The sequence below is a fragment of the Tachypleus tridentatus genome, chromosome 11, assembly GCF_004210375.1.
Source record: "Tachypleus tridentatus isolate NWPU-2018 chromosome 11, ASM421037v1, whole genome shotgun sequence".
In the NCBI taxonomy this organism is placed as follows: Eukaryota; Metazoa; Arthropoda; class Merostomata; order Xiphosura; family Limulidae; genus Tachypleus; species Tachypleus tridentatus.
This window is the reverse complement of record NC_134835.1, coordinates 58,903,645-58,921,044: the sequence shown is the minus strand read 5'-3', so window position 1 is coordinate 58,921,044 and position 17,400 is coordinate 58,903,645. Positions and strand designations below refer to the sequence as shown.

At 31.6% G+C, this 17,400-nt stretch overlaps 1 protein-coding gene across 8 annotated transcripts in view; it reads left to right on the top strand.

Annotated features, from left to right (window-relative positions):
- Positions 1-17,400, top strand: part of LOC143232235 (interference hedgehog-like) — a 99,278-nt gene that overhangs the window by 74,603 nt on the left and 7,275 nt on the right. For 6 of the 8 annotated variants that reach the window (XM_076467395.1, XM_076467400.1, XM_076467398.1 and 3 more), the window contains 7 exons: positions 1,148-1,303; positions 1,738-1,890; positions 2,257-2,379; positions 2,768-2,971; positions 5,506-5,678; positions 12,969-13,191; positions 14,522-14,721. In XM_076467395.1, the coding sequence (XP_076323510.1) occupies positions 1,148-1,303; positions 1,738-1,890; positions 2,257-2,379; positions 2,768-2,971; positions 5,506-5,678; positions 12,969-13,191; positions 14,522-14,637 (1,148 nt within the window). In that variant the 3' untranslated portion in view covers positions 14,638-14,721. The remainder of the gene's footprint in view (positions 1-1,147; positions 1,304-1,737; positions 1,891-2,256; positions 2,380-2,767; positions 2,972-5,505; positions 5,679-12,968; positions 13,192-14,521; positions 14,722-17,400) is intronic. The other 2 variants (XM_076467396.1, XM_076467401.1) reach the window with 1 other exon arrangement.

Here is a 17,400-nt window from a genome sequence, read left to right as displayed (position 1 = left end):
CCTTCCTTTTGGTCTAACACTGCTAAATTAGGGACCACTAGCGCTGATAGCTCTCGTGTAGATTTTGCGAGAAATTAAAAAAAAAACACCAAACACTATTAGCTATCGAGCTGCGCTCACCGTATATATAAAAACTCACTCAAAGCGTAGTAAGCCCATGGGCTTACTGTTAAGTCATCTGGGGTAAAATTACATATTTTAAAGGTATAGATTCGGATGCACTCCGCTTTTGTTCTCAAATATAATATTCTTAAATGTCTCCCATGCTTGAAACATATTTTGAGAGAAATAATATAACATCACGTTAAGTTGTGGCCGAATGATTGTGCCGCTGTTAAGGTATTCTTGAAAGGTAAAATGTATCAAATTGTATTCTAACATAATTTGAAAAAGATGTTAGTTCTAAATAACATATTCACGTGAAATATTTTAATAATAAATATACAATATTTCTTTTATTATTATTTACAAACAGATATGTTGTAAACGAAAAGTAGTAACGCTTTCACATTTATGAATTTTGACAATAAATAAAATGTTGTATTTTCTAAATCTAAATATTTTATGAAGCTCGTTAAAAAAATTAAAATATGCAAAAATAAGTTGATTTTACGTCTTATTGTTCATTACAATTTACATTGTGTTAGAAAATAACATTTTACAAAACAGTATTTGTGCTAATATTTTACTTGTTTTACTTCAAATGGAGAAAAGATTAACACTTTGTTTTGGCGCAGTTTCGCTTACAATATTTTCTTTCTTTATTTTCTTTGCATTCTAAATACACGTTGTCACGCGACCTCAACATTACTCTCAGCTCACTCAAGTGAAGGTTTCCCCCCCAAAAAAAAACTATTAACTGAGAAAAACGTATTTGTTATAGGAAAGCCACTAAACCGGATGAGTTGAGTGAACACTTAAATTCCACAAGTTTTTATTTCATATTTTTTCTTGTTAAGGATTTAGAAGAGCTTTCTTAGATTTGAAAATGTTCTAAAACAGGTGTAACGTACAGGTAGTTTGAGTTGAATTACCACATGAAATGTTTTTTTTTGTGTGTGTGAAATTCCTAGCGATATATGAAGCAGAATAATAAAATAATAATTTGAAGTTGAAAAATAAATGCTGATACTTTCTATGTCCACAGAAATACCAGTGATTGTTCAAGCTCCAGAATACAAACGGGTGAATGAAGGAGAAGATGCTGAACTGCAGTGTGTTGCACAGGGTTATCCGGCCCTCTCCATTACATGGATCAACAATGGGAAATTAGTGTCTGGAAATCATCTAGTAAAAAATAAAGGTTCGTACCAGCCCATCGTTCGTTAATTAAAATATAGAAAAATGTACTTTTCAAATAAATGTTTTAAACACAACTTGGTTTCAAAATTTGAAACAATAAATGACATTACTTTCATATATTTTACATTCAAGTTTGGCAACAGGAATGTACGAAGCACATACTTCAGAAACCTGATGCTTCACCATTTTAAATTATAAGTTGCTATTTTTGTCTAAGACAAGAGAGCTATACCTTTCAGAATTATTTAGTTGCACCATATCTATCATCCTTTGCTCTTCCTGGAAGTAAAAACAAGAAATAAAAACTGGTATTTAAACACATAAATTTACAGGCAAAATATCCCACTTTCGATTCCAGAATGTCAAATATTCTCATACGGAATGCTATACGTACTTGTTCTATGAGACATATATTTATTGGTATTTCCTCTTCAGGACGTACTCTCGTTTTGAAAAAGGTGACTCGTCAACAAGCTGGTATTTACCAGTGTTTTGCAACCAACGAACTTGATTCCACTTATGCCTACAGCGAACTTGAAATTGTACCGGATGAGAGGGTGGCCACATCTCTTGAAAACGGTATGACAAGTGAGTATGTAATAACATAACAAATTTGATGTTTAGGTAATGTCTGAACACTAGCTAGAATATCGTATCACTAGGTGCTTTTGATCATGTGCTGTTTTTTGTCAAGACATTTATGCTGCGTAATTATGTAAAGTATGCAGATTAGCACATTTTCGATATTGTGGAAACTTTTTTACTTACTTTTATGCAGAATAAAGAATCATATATAACATTAACTATCTAAAATATTTCGTATTCATGCGATTGGTGTCTTAAAAAAGCAACTTAACTATAATATGTAGTTATTTAAACTACCAACCAAAAGTGATGTAACAACAATCTGAAACTGAATATCTACATGTGGTTGTTGTTATCTCTTTCACTCAGAAGTGCCAACACCAGAGATTGACGTATTCGATTATTCTAAGGTGAAAGATTATGATGATACACAACAGGGTACCGAAGGTTCTTCACTCACTAGTGAGACCAAACATGTCCTCAACAGAGGAGGTAAGGTGAATTGGTGAAACAAATTGTATATATATATATTTGTGGGTGTGTATGGATAAAGAAACTGGAAATGGAGATATTTTATAACATTAATTTTACCTTATATTGTATTGAATGATATTATGAAAATATGTATCAGGCTCTAAATATATCAGATTCTGATTGTTTAATTGTTTAATATCTCTTACGATTTATTTTACCCTCAGTAGTTAAATCTGTTTATACACAATCTAACAGTTTTCAGAGAAAGCAGTTGTTTAAAATATTATGTTTATCGATAGGTGATGTAATTCTACATTTGTTTAACGTCTCCGTAACTGTTGTTAATATTTTTCATGTTATATTGGAGTGAAACGTGAGTGACCTCTCTCTTATTTTTATTGTTTAGTTAAACTCGTGCCTCCCAGTAAACCAAATATAACGCGGCTGTCAGATGACTCTGTGATGGTGAGATGGAAGGTCGAGAAAAATGATGGACTTCCCATTCAGTTTTTTAAAGTCCAATATAAGCAAGCTGGTGGTCCGTGGATGACAGTGGACTTAGATATACCCCCTCACGTTTGGTCGTACGCTGTGTCGAACCTACAAGCAGGTAACGAATTGAACACAAAGTTATGTAATCGTCAAGTGATGAGTAAATCACCACATCACGAGTAACATACGCGGCATTTTACTTTTATTACAAATTATGTTACTCAGAAAGAATATTTAGTATAAATTATTTTTGTCAATAATAATAATATACAACTGTGCAAAAGTGTATTATATTTGTTATAATATCTTATGTTTGACTTATTGTATTTTTTCACATGACAATTGTAATATAGTCATTGAGATTTTTTCAAGAATTAGAAGCATGTATAACGCTAATATATCCTCACCATATTCGTCATCCAGTGTTAAAAATATAATAGGCTTGACATAACGTCTTGTGACAAATATAACTGATTACAATTATGCTTCGCCAGCTTGTAAAATGCGTTCACATATATAAATAATGTTATGATCACTAATCTCATTGTTATATCCCAGCCGGCCTGAAGAACTCTGAGCGAAAGGTATCGTCGGCAATGGACGTAACAAATATATTGTGGTATTACTATAGACTCTTCTCATCTTGAAAACTCGTAAGGGGACGAGATTGAGAACATTGTACTAAAAATATAACAGACCTCACACAATGTATTATAATAAGTATAATTTATTGTAACAATGCTTTATCAGCTTTTGAATGGCGTTCACATCATAATATTTGTTCTGCAATAATTTATTTAAATATTAAACAGTGTTCTCAGAAACGTTATTTACTAAAATGATAGTTCATTTAAATACCATCAGCAATAATATGTACAACACTTCATTAAAATAAGAATATAATTTTCGTCAGTAATAATATGTACTTGCACAACACTTCATCTTAATATACATTACGCCAAATATTCATTCATCAGTAAGCCAGGCGGGTTTTTTGATCAACATGTAACACAATATTGTCATTGCACACTAACAAACCACAAGTAAGAAAGAGACCCTCGATAATAACCAGTACTAGAGCTTTACCTCACTCAACCAACCAGAATTTTAAAAATATATGATGGTAGTTTTCCTCTCTAAAACATTACTAATAACTTTCTCTATAGTAACATCATGGAAACTAGATAACAGTTTCTTATCATCACTTAGTACAGCCATATCAAGCATCACTATTTACACTAATTGATTAAGTTAATATCACGTAACTATAAACATTTTTTTTAATTAGGAGAATATTATAACATTTAGCAAATTTATGCTTAAAAGTTGCTAATGAGCAATAAATTATAACCGTCCACTTTTATGATTAATTTTAAAAATTGACCTGAAACTGCTAATTTAGTTTGTTTGGCCAAATCAATACAATACACGTGTTTTCACTCTATAGTTTTGTTGCTCTAAATTAGCCATCTTTAATCTTAATAACATAAACAAATAAAGACATCTACCTTTATTCTAACTCAAAGATACAATGAAAATTTCAGACCAATAGCTCCTGTTATATTTTTGCTTAGACGTGCACAAATATTTTGGTCAAAATTGAGTGGTCTTTGCTGAATAATTTTCTATCAATTAAAGTTTCGGTACTTTAGGTGGGAGGAAACATATAAGGGGAAATGCAATTAGAATTGAAAATTTTACATCTTGTATATTTGTTAATGTATTGCTTTGAAATTTCTTATATAAAGTAAGGATCAAGCAGAGAACACCCATTTACAATATGTGATAGTTTGGAATACTACAATTAGATCTACAGAAAGTGGAAAATTGCTAAACTGCCATTCTGTCCCGCAGGTTGATTTGGCTATACGACACACTACAATAGGTTTTAGTTAGGTTTTGTCATGTGAGATAGTGAAAAGTAAATATATATTTTATGAATTACACTAGACACTAGCATTGCGTAGAAAACAGCATGCTTCAGTTACCTGTTCTTTATAGTGTACGATCATAATTGCACACACACATATATATGCACAACAGTACAGAGAAATGTCATTTAATTTACTCGATAATAATAAAATTAATTACACATTTAATATTACATATTAAATACGTGATTTGTAAGCTATTAATAATACGCGTCTATAAATACATAGTGAATGTTTTCCATCACACACAATCCGTATAAAACACAAATGGTGCTACACTCTATCGAATTCGGCCAGCATGGCCAGACGGTTAGGGCACTCAACTCGTAATTTGAGGGTGGATGGTTCAAATCCCCGTTACATAAAAAATGCTCACCCTTTTGGTCGTTGGGGCGTTAATATGTGGTCAGTCCCACTGTTCGTAGGTAGAAGAGTTGGCGGTGGGTGGTGATGGCTAGCTGCCTTACCTGTAGTCTTAGACTACTAAAGTATGTAAGGCTAGCGCAGACAGCCCTCGTGTATCTTTGCGCAAAATTACAAAGAAGCAAATCTTTCGAATCGTCTATATTGAGCTTTTTTTTCTTCAAAAAGACAAATATAAAAATAAAATGTAAAGGTTTTTTCACAGTTTATAATTCCAGCTTTCTGGTATCGTGTTTGTGACGGAATTAAATAAACTTTGAACTAAATCTCTATTAAAAAACCTTTATTTTGCCCACAGAAACAACATATCGATTCAGGATTGCAGCAGTTTATTCGAACAACGACAATAAAGTTGGGTCAGCATCTTTGTACACGTTGGTCAAAAATCCGCAGGTGAATAAGCCTACGATTACGCCGGTTATATTGAAAGCTAAAGCGAAGGATGCATCTACGATATCTCTCCTTTGGGATGTAAGTACATTAAAGATGTAATGTATTGGATAGTTTCATTGGACAGAACGTTTTTGAAATGCATTTGTTCTCAACACGTATTGGGTCTCAGTAAGAGGTTACAAAAACGTGTGTGCTAAAGTAACTAAACAGGAATAGGTTTCAAGATTTTCTTATGTTTTTTTAGTGTTAATGATTTAGTTATGAGAGTGGAAGTGTTATAATATATTCTGTGGACAATTTGCTGTTAGGAACAACAAATATATTTATTTTGATTACTTGTTTCTCTTGCTAGACTTTGAATTGATTAATTAACTTTGCTAAAGATTCCCAAACTTGAATCTACAAACTCAACATCATATGCTTGATTTAGTTTTCAAGTATTGCTTACTATAGTAGAAGTGTCCAAAGTATTCTCACATTTCAATGAGTCACATACATTGTGCCTAAAAACCATGCCTTGAATCATGGAGGTTGTTTAGTTTTTATGTTTATAAAATGTACACTTGCAATTTTCGCGACTGTCTAACATTTTCTTTGTCACTTCAAAGTGTACTGAAGGTCGTATTACTCTTCCTCTGGGTGCTGATTGGTCAGTAGATTCTATTTTCTTGTCCTTGTTCTCTTTACTTCTTATTTGGCCCCAGGATGGTCAGGTGATTAGAATACTCGACTCGTAATCTGAGGGTTGCGGATTCGAATACCCGTTACACTAAACATGCTCGCTCTTTCAGCCGTGGGACTGTTATAATGTTACCGTCAATCCCATTATTCGTTAATAAAAGAGTGGCCCAAGAGTTGGCGGAGAGTGGTGATAACGAACTGCCTTCCCTATTCTCACATTGCTAAATTAGGGACAGATTTGCCCAAAATGCAAAACAAACCTTATTTATCTGACCAAGTTTGAATTTCCTAATAATTTTGGGAGGCTTGTCTTTCTCTCATGGCGAAAATGTTTGGAGATAAATCTTTTCACCATGAAAACAAACCCAATTGTTTGAACAAAAAGTTGTGTTTGTTACTTTGTTTGTGTTTACTACTTATTCATTTCATATACAGTGGAACCCCTCTAAGCGACCACCCCTCAGGTCGGTCACCCCTTGAAAGCGGTCATTCAATCACAGTCCCTTTTTTGTTTACATAATTCCTAATTATGTACAGTGGAACCCCTCTAATCAGGCCAGTTTGTCTCAGTCCCGAAGGTGGCTGCTTTAGAGGGCGCCCCCCGCTAGTACAGCGGTATGTCTTCGGATTTTCAATGCAAAATCAGGGGTTCGATTCCCCTCGGTGGGCTCAGCAGATAGCTTGATGTGGCTTTGCTAAAAGAAAAACACACACACACACACACACGCTTTAGAGGGGTCCCACTGTATTTGATCAGTTTGCCCCTGAAGAAGAAAGGTCTACCTTTTGAAAGCGTTCGGGCTATAGAGTTTTTATTTTATTTCTATCAAGACGTCTATACCCTACGTGTTTTTCTAATATTATGAATATATTTAATCAACTTATCTCGTGGACTGCTAGTCTGTTTATTTCTCTTGACTTTCAGTGTTATCTTACTTCTCTGGATTCTACATATTTAGAGTGGTGATTATGGCATGGTTCGTTAATTTGTGCAGTGGGCATAGTTGTTAATGGTCTGTTAACGATTCTGAAGATAGAGGTCGTTTTCACTTTGCAGTCAACATAATGTTAAATATCACCAACCTGTAATGAATCGATTTTGTATATATATCAGTGAAAATTAATATCTTTTGATAAAGTTAAGTAAACAAAATCGCAAGAAAGGACTGCATTAGAAACAGTAAATCTAAACCTCTGACTACGTATATTAGTTTGTTTTAACTTAAAAACAACTATATATATATATTTGAGTGTTATTCAAAGAGCTTATTTTACAGTTATAATTATTATCCTTATTTTCATCACTTTAAGTATGCTAGTGAATACATAATAAATCGATTCAAAAGCGTAATGATGTTCAGACTTGGAATATTTGTTTTTAATTTCCCACTAATATTTTAGTTTGTTCTTGTCTTTTGTAATATGTATTAATCTCACTTGTCGTCATTATTTTATTTATTTATAAAACACATATTTTTTCTTCTCTCATAATAAGTAAATATTGTGCTGCCATCTCTCCACAGCTTTTAAAACTACTTTAATTGTATTTCAGTTTCAATTATTTACTCAAACCGATGTTTAACTTAAGACTGTTTTTCGGCATTTATATTTTATCTTTCAAAACGATGCTTTGCGTATTTTATGCATGTGTTAGCGAAGAAAATTTAAATGTTATTTGGTTTTATCATTATAGAAAGCAATATTGTTGTTTCTAAATTTGTCTAACTTACAGCATAAATGTAAACCATTAACTGAAAGGCAGTTCACAAAGATTTCCTAACAAATACGAAATTCAGCGCTGATCTTCATATTATACTTTAATAATAAAATGGATAAAATGTTTTAACTTGCTCAAGTGCGTATTATTTACTTAGAAAAACATTAGCTTGGACTTATTAATTGGTAACCAAAAGGAAATTTTAAACTTTTGAAACTGAGACCAAACAACAAAAAAGTGACGAGTTCTCATTCTGCCAATAGTGATAAGCGTAGCAAAAAATTTGCTTAATCCAGAAATATCATACTTCTCTACTAGTAAAAGCTCTATAGACTTGAAGTAACCTATAGATTTTGCTGCTACGTTTCCTCAAGACGATACTTTATCTTCTTGTAACATGTATAAGCATGTAAATAGAAATAACCAAAATGGCTCTGACTTTTAAATATTTCAACTTTTCTAGTTTCTACTATACGATTTAATTTATCTTTAAATGTTTTTTTTATTGATAGCACTGTGATTTTCTATTCTAAAATAAAAAGCATAGATTGCTTTGATATTTCCTTCCTTCCATGTGGCTCATTAGTTGGTCTGAAGAATTATGACGCCAAATCCTGGATTTTGATACCCGTGGTGACTACAGCATACATAATCCCTTGTGTAGTTTGTGCTTGCCAAAATAGTTTGTTTTACTATTGATAGGAATGCTAAGTGATTTACTTAGTATAATTGGTTGTTTCTGTCGATTTATGCTTTATTTAATGGCTTTGGTTTTGTTAACCTCCAGTGTTCTTCCTTATTTAAGAATATCTGCTGATAAATGTGGTGTTATTGATCTTACTGCCTACTGTTGGAGTTACGATTTAAAGGAATATCTGACGATGTTCTCTGATTTATGTGATTTTAAGTAACTAAACTCTTGCTAGAAGAATTTATTCACTGCTTGCTGAACTGATGATCTTTACTGTTTTGTAGTTTAAATTTTCTGTTATAGCTAGAAATAACAGCAAATACAAAAATATTTAAATTTGAAAAATATAAATTGAACAGTTTCTTTTACGAATTTCCTCCACAGTTACCTTCTTTTGGTTTTATAGAGAGTTAAAATTTCAGTTTTTATTAGGTTAGACATTAAATACTTTGATAATATTTGTTTATACGAATGTTTATTGTTAGATTATCAACGGTTGGTTTCCCTTACATTTTACCAAAATATACGTTGTCTTGGTACATGTCTTAAATATATCGAATAATTAAGTTAGAGTATAAAAATGTGTTGAAATATTTTACTTAATTTTTCTTCCGTTTAAACAAGTGTAAATGTATATCTTAATTACATATGTCTTATCTCCACTACCGTCTTTCCTGTGTGGCAAGAATCGTTATATTTGTGTTTGGGTTCTAGCTCGGAGTTTACTTCAGTATTTATTATGCTGTGATATTTTCTCCGACTTTTTGTTGGAAAGGTAATAAAAAGTACTATTTATGATGTTTGAAATATTGGAGTTCGAAATAAGTGGAAATGCGCCAAACCTCTAGACCTGGAAAGAACAGTTTGTCATTGGTATTAACTGACTAAACATTAAACTTCCTACTAGAAACTATTGTAAATTATACAAAATGTTTATATTTTAAAATCTGCTATTACTTTAAATTATCCTAAACGTGTTAAAAACGATATTAGTCTAAAAGAAAAAAGGTGTATAGCATAAGTTATGCATGCGTAAATTACAGTATTGTTTTCTTATTTTCACAGTTTATTTAGCTAAAACTAAGATAACTGGAAATAGATTTATTGTGTTTTATTAATTTTACCTAGTTTTACAGCCACAGATTATCTCAAGCAATAGCACGTGACAGGATTCACGTTTTCATCACAATCATATGATTGATCTCGTTTCTCTGATTATTATAATTGAAACGGTATTTCCCAAACAAAACCGTTGATTATCATGTTCATTTAGAAGAAAGTTCCGAAACTGTAGTTAATACCTTACAAAACATTTAAGTATTACATTTACATTGCCTGAGGAGCATTATACTTGCTCTGTGAAACAAATCACACATCGATATTTTCTACAGAATACAAAAGCTCGAATAAAAATCATGTATGCTATGTATACATGCATATAAATTATAAACCAAAATGAAAACAAAACAAAATTTCCATGAAAAGTACATATATAGATAATTCAGACAGAAGAAGATGTTGATTAGATAATCAGTTATCAGTTACTTTCCATAAAGTTTTATTTTTTCTTGTTACAGAATGATTTTTGAGTGTTATAATCAATACATAAGCCATCAGTAAATATACACAATACTTTTCATTTTACTGTGGGTAAATGTGGTTAGCTAACAACTACTGCCCTTGTGGGTTTGTAAAGTCATTGTTCCATTCTGTCTGTGACGTTTTATTTTGAATCTGTAGTAAGTTACTAATATTATACCATTTGATCTGTGGCCTAATATTCTAAATTTATAGTAGTCGCCTGTCTATCTCTTTTCATAAACCAGTGTACTATTATCTACTACTACTAATCTCGTTTAGCCAGACACCAACCTGTTAAGCATCATAAATAGTTATACATTTTAACCCTTCCTTTAATTGAGGAGGTGAAATTTACCTGCTAAACAGTCTCTTTTTAAAATTTAATACTATGTGTTGTACCTATATATGTTATCTTGATTTCTTGTTTTTAAAGAGCTGACCATTCATTTACTCTTCATATCAGCTGTTTCTACTGTTTACTATAGGTGTTGGTCGGAAAAAGAACCAGATTAAAATGTACTTGGACTCCACGCGCAGCATATATTATGGGCTCCCTCAACCAAGCACTAAACATTCAAGAAGAAACTCAAACAATCGACAATTACGAGTTAATTTTCCATATTTGTTACTTACGTCATATAAACCAAATATTACTCAAACTTATATAAAAAAAATTTGAAATCTAAACATACATATTTTGGTTTTAATATTGAAAGGAACTTACTTGAAAACAATCACAAATAATATTTCAATAAATTTATGTCGCACATTTTCTTGAGGTTATATCCGATGTAAACGGGCGCGGCGAGTTAAAAAAATATAAGTTATAAAGCAATGAATTATCAGTTATGTTTTGTAGCAAGCTTAATATGCATAATTACTTGTCTGTGTCAGCGGTAACATGACGACTAGTGTAATTGTTTGTATATCTACTTTCAGGAAATTTCTTTATTCTCAAGAGTTACCGAGGATGTTGAGGTATTATCTACAAAATACTTATTCAAGAAAAAAATTGTTTTATAAATTGGAACTTAATAATATCACGGGATTCATAAACTTTATGAATCCCTGTTTTCAATAAGTATTACCACAGCTTATAATATTTTCTGTACCAAAACCATCTAGGTTAATCATGACAAATGTGTATGACCAAAGACTTATACAATTATTAACAACCAATGACAATTTAGCTTCAAATTAATGTAAAATACAGAATACTTTTTTATCGCAAAGGTGCACTTAATTTACGTGGAAAACCCTAATAACAATTTATTTAATTTATTAATGAAAATTTTAAAATTGTGGAATAACCGTAGACTCAATAATGTAACATTTCAACAGCACAAGCTTAGCATTAAAAACTTGCTTTTGTACATTGGTACATTAAGCTGTCTTTAATAAAAATTTATCCTAGTTCGACGGTAAAGAAATTATATGCAGCAGTTTAAGGAATTTTGGTACCGTTTAAGGACCACTGAATGTGCTAAATTATTTATGGAACTCATTTGTTATGCTGCCATCACGGCCCTCTTTCTGGTCTGGGTCGCACTCACGTGCGTGTTTGTAGTATTTAACTCAGCTTTGGTCATAATCTCTCTTACCAAATAATTAATCTTTTAACTGTTATCTTTTGCTCTTAAGTTCGGGATACAGATATTGGTTAGGTCATATTAAAATTATTTTAAAGCATCACCATGTCATTACGATTCATAATTTCATGCTTAATATCTCGACCGAGTATTTTGATAGCCATGCAGCGGTTTACATTGCAAAATTCTCCATCGTAAGGTTGTCATGTTCAAATTAAACTATTCTTCCTTTCATTGTTTCCATAATCCATTCATCATACTCCAATGCTCATTTCAATAGTCAGAAAACATAGAAATCGAAATAAGTTTAATCCAGTGACTTGGCCAACATATTTTTAATACCGAATAGCATGAATAGTCCTTTCATTATCCAGCTGCTTCAAGTTCAAGACAATTGAACAAATATGTCGTGAAAGCAACTTGTGTACAAGTAGATTGTTTTTTGCTCCTTTGAATAGTGATTATTTTTAATTGTGTTGTATACTGTTGCACGTGACATGACGGCATTTATGTTCCTGGATTCTCACTTGTTACAAGACGACACACTTTATTTCCAATGAGTTGAGTACGACTTCTAGCAAATATTTTTCTGGATGGTCGTGGTGCAAGATGTTTATCCAATTTTATTATATGGTTTCCAATATAATTAAATATAAAAGATGGCCGTGTCTTGTACATTTTGACTCAACTATCTGAACTTAAGTTTGTTATATGAGTGTATCAATATTTTTGTGTCTTAAAGGCTGCCTCATACTCTTCACAAAAGTGGTCAATTTTTGGTGATATCATAGTATTTGTGAAACGTCATACTATGTCTAAATTGGTCCTAATACATGTTGTTCCGTTGTAAATTGATATCGGTTGTGCCTGTTACGTAACTTGTTCATTCACATATTCAAGATCGTTTTAATACAATATATTCATCCTTCTACTTACGGTTAATAGAATATGCAATGTCATAATTGAACGACTGCATCTGTAAAATTAGAAGGCTGTTTTTCATTTGTAAGGAATGGATATTACAACAAGTTTTGTAAATTCTTCAGAATACAGAGTTAAATAAGTTCAAATTTATTATATGTTCATTTGATATTTTTTCTCTTCCATAGCTCAAGGAAACAGATCCTTCTGTTCCTATTGAAGGATTCTTTGTCCATTACCGATCTACTCTCAATGCTGGAGACTATGTGAAAGTCACCGTTTTGGGAGCTGAAAAACGATCTTGTAACATCACTCATCTCGCAGCTGCCACATCATATGACTTCAAAATGCAGAGTTTTAACATGGCAGGAGCGTCCGAATTTTCCAACATCCTTACCAGTCGAACAACAGGTTTGTAAGAATCTGTTTGTAGATATTACTGTTGACCTAATAGTATTCCTGTTTTTAAGTTATGAAATTAAATACCGTTTTCCTTCTTCATTAATGTTTAATTATTATGGGAAAATTAACTTTATGTTATTCTTTATTTTTATATTCAATTAGACTACTGACGAAAATGGCCTCACTGCCCTTTGGGTAGATATTTAATTAATGATCTGTCTTATTGTGTAAGTAATAATAAAAATAAAATGTGAACCACTTTGTGTCATCAGTATGTATTCATTATCATACGGCGCCGTCTTAACTGGATTGATTATACCTAGAATCATCTGGTGTATAACTATACCAAAACCTTTCTCAAGGTAAATCACTTTAAATATTAGCATATCTGTTACTGTACATGAATTAGAAAAAAGTACTTTAATAAAATTAGCATAGAAGTAAAATAGTATTATTCTTAATGCCTCAATATATCAGATCTATTAAAATACTGGAAACGTGACTCTACAACAGCCGAAAAGTAAATTAGCAAGTCGTGTAAAATAAAATAATTTTCCCGGTAATAAGGTGAAATTGACAATTTGAAACACATTTTACTTGTATTTACAATATACATTCTTAACGTAGTATTTATTTGTAGACACTGTATTATTTATTTGTTTCACTGGATTCGTTTTATATATATAATGTCGAGAACCTTGACTTAGTCAGTACTTTTGAATAGGAGAGTTTTAAAAAAATATTTTATTAATGCTTTAGTATGATAATAATTACCTTGTAAAGGCGTCGTCGAATTTTAATATAAATTATTAAGTTGTTGATATAAATATCTAAATTCGATCCAAATTGTCTAATGTAATTTTTCGTTCCAGTCTTTTCTTAACTAATTCTTATTTAGTTTTTGTAGTTTTTACTTCATGTTGACAGCTAAGTTATAGTAAAACTCTAGTAGTGTCGGAATGTACACATCTAACAACGAAGAGTGTCAAAAGTTTGTGTAACTATGCTAAAGGCAGTCTTTCTCGATTTGCATTCTTAAGTGAAGCGTTGTTACCTAAATGGTTCAGTGTTTGTGTTATAGCTTGATATTAAACACTTTGACGATGAATACCTTATTACCAGTTACATATTATTCGAATATATTGTACTTAGTAACTTGTCGGTGTATAAACATTGCATATTGTTTATCTTAAAAATTATTTGTAAGAAAACTAAAACCAATGAATGTGAGGCATGTGAAATGATATTAAAAAATTCAGTTCAGGTTTTTCAAAAATGTTGTGATTATACGATGGATGTAAACCTTATCTAATGTGAGGTTTTGTTTTTCTTTCTTCAGAAAAGCATGAAAATATTTTCGAAAGTGAAGAAGAATTGAAAGATGCAGAAAATACTTATGGATCGTTAACCACAAGGACAATGATACAGCAGAAACTAATCAATCGACAAATTTAGTAGTTGGTGGTGTGTTTGGGGCTTTGGTATTACTCATTGTGGTCTTGTTGACTGTCTGGATAATACAGAAGAGAAGAAAGAGTGGTAAAAAGATTTATTTTCTCATATGTATAGAACTGTCCACTTAATTTTGTTCTGGCCTGGCATGGCCAGGTGGTTATGGGTACTCGACTCTTAATCTGAGGGTCGCGGGTTCGAATCCCAGTCACACCAGACATGTTCGCCCTTTTAACTGTGGGGGCGTTATAATGTAACTTTCACTCCCCCTATTCGATAGTAAAAGAGTAATCTAACAGTTGTAGGTGGATGGTGATGATTAGCTGCCTTCCCTCTACCCTTCTATTGTTAATTAGGGACAGTTAGCGCAGATAGTTCTGGAGTAGCTTTATGCGAAATTGAAAAACAAACAAAGAAGTTATTATCTAATTTATTTTTACAAAATTGTCTTTGTTTACATATAGATAGAAAATAATCGATAACCATAAATATACATAAAGTATTTTACACTCTTTGGAAAAAATATATTCAACATAGTGGTAATGAAGATCTTACTTTCCCAGCAACCATGACCTTTCATCATTCTCTTTTGCTATATAAGAGCTCTGCCGGTTCTTTCCTTGAGATCAAGTTCTTTGGAACGCTGCCATTTCAGTATTGTTCCATACATCCTGTACAGCTTTGTATTAATCAATTAGTATCTTAGGTCTACGACTTACAAGTGTAGTGATATTCAGAATGAAGGCTTGGAAGTCTAGTAAAACTCCAAATCACTTTAAACATTAGTATATCTGTTATTGTACACGAATTTAAAAAAAATACTTTAACAAAATTTTCATAGAGGTAAAATAGCATTATTTGTAATGCTTCAATATATCAGATCTATAAAATGATTGGATACGCGACTCTACAATAGCCGAAAAGTAAAACAGCAAGTCATGTAAAAACCTAGCATTACTTTCAATTTTATTTATTCGACCACTCATTTCGAAGTGTTGCTGGAAACTTGTGAATGTTTAACTTTAGAAACTATATCATCCCCATGACCCCGTTACCAGAAACTACGTTCAACTTTACTGCACCGGCTCTTTAGACCAGAAAGTTGTTTTTACCAACAATTTATTTCTTTGTTTAATTTGTGAATTGTTTTGCAAAGATACTCAACGGTTATCTGCAACAGCTATTTTTAGGTTGAACTAATCTGCTAGAAGAAAAGCAGCTTACCGCCAACTCACGAGCTATTTTTGTCTTATCGAATAGTGGAAATAGTCACTTTTATAATGCACCTACAATCCCAAAATTCTAAGCATGATTTTATTTGATTTCCGGTAACGAAACACAAACGACAGACCATATTTCATCCTTTCCAATCACACTTGCATCAATTGCCGATTGCTCTAAACTATTCTATGAAAATTATTCTGTTTCCATGGAGAATAGTGAACACGCATTTTAGAATCTCGTTACATAAATATTTTTATTTGAGTGTAGAGGTCTCATCGCTTTTAATTACAATGAACTTTATTGAGGCATTTTAAAAACTAGTTCAGTGCGAATATCTGAGAGACACACCAATCTAACATACAATCACAGCAAAATAATCATGAAAACAGCAGATAACTTATATACATTTTGACAAAGTATTAATGAATCTCTGCTACGCTGTAATATTATATCTGTGATCTATTATTTCTGGACTTTTGTATTTTAAATATGTGTTTTCATTATGGAAAACCACCTTCTAACCATAATTATGGAATTAAGAAGTACATAATCATCAAGCGTTGAAACACAAAATGGAAATACATAAAATAAAGCGATTATAGTTTTTCATTCAATATTTGAAAAAGACTGAATGATTCCAAATTTTATGATCAAACGAGTCTAGAATAGAACCAAAATAGTATCGGTTTGTTTGGAAGAGATCAGAATAAGAATATAAAGACAATCTCATCTTCCCATTAGTAAACATGGTGGAGGATATGTGATAATAATGGACTTGTTTATCTAAATCAAGGTGTGGTGATCCTCGTAGTTTGGAAGAATCAATGAATGCTGCAAGATACAAATCATTTTTACCCTTTTATTGATTACCTAACGCTAGAAAACTTACTAGATGGAATTTTGTATTCCAGCTGGATAATTACGTAAGCATGCTTGCAAAATATATAAATAAATCTTTGAAAAATAAAATAAAAAATAAATACAATTTTGTTACGCATCGGCTATCTTATTTCATAGACATGAATCTCTTCAAGATTTTGTGGATTAAAGTCTGGTATATAAAAATAAATCAAAGGTGATTGCAAAAAAAAAACACAAAGATGTATGTGCTTAAAAATTCCAAAAGGTAGTTTTGAAGTACCAAAAAAGAAAACAAGCTGTAAAGAAAACAAAAGGTGACACACAAAATATTAAAGTACTGGTCCACAAACAATTTTTTTAAAGTCCTCCGCTAGTATAGCGGTAAGTTTATGGATTTACATCCCTAAAATTAGTGATTCCATTCCTCTTCGTGGGCTCAGCAGATAGTCAAATGTGGCGTTCCTAATGAAAACACACTCACAGTTTTGTCAAAGTTATGACGTTATTTCCTGCATGTTAAGTTTCATTTTATACATGTTATATAGCATCTTTTTATTTTATTATAAAGATATTTTTTTATTTTTGTTTTAATTTTTCAGTGCAACAGTTTGAAATGATAGAAACTGATATTTTTTAAAATTAACTACCCAAGTGCTTTTATTTGATATTATATATAATATG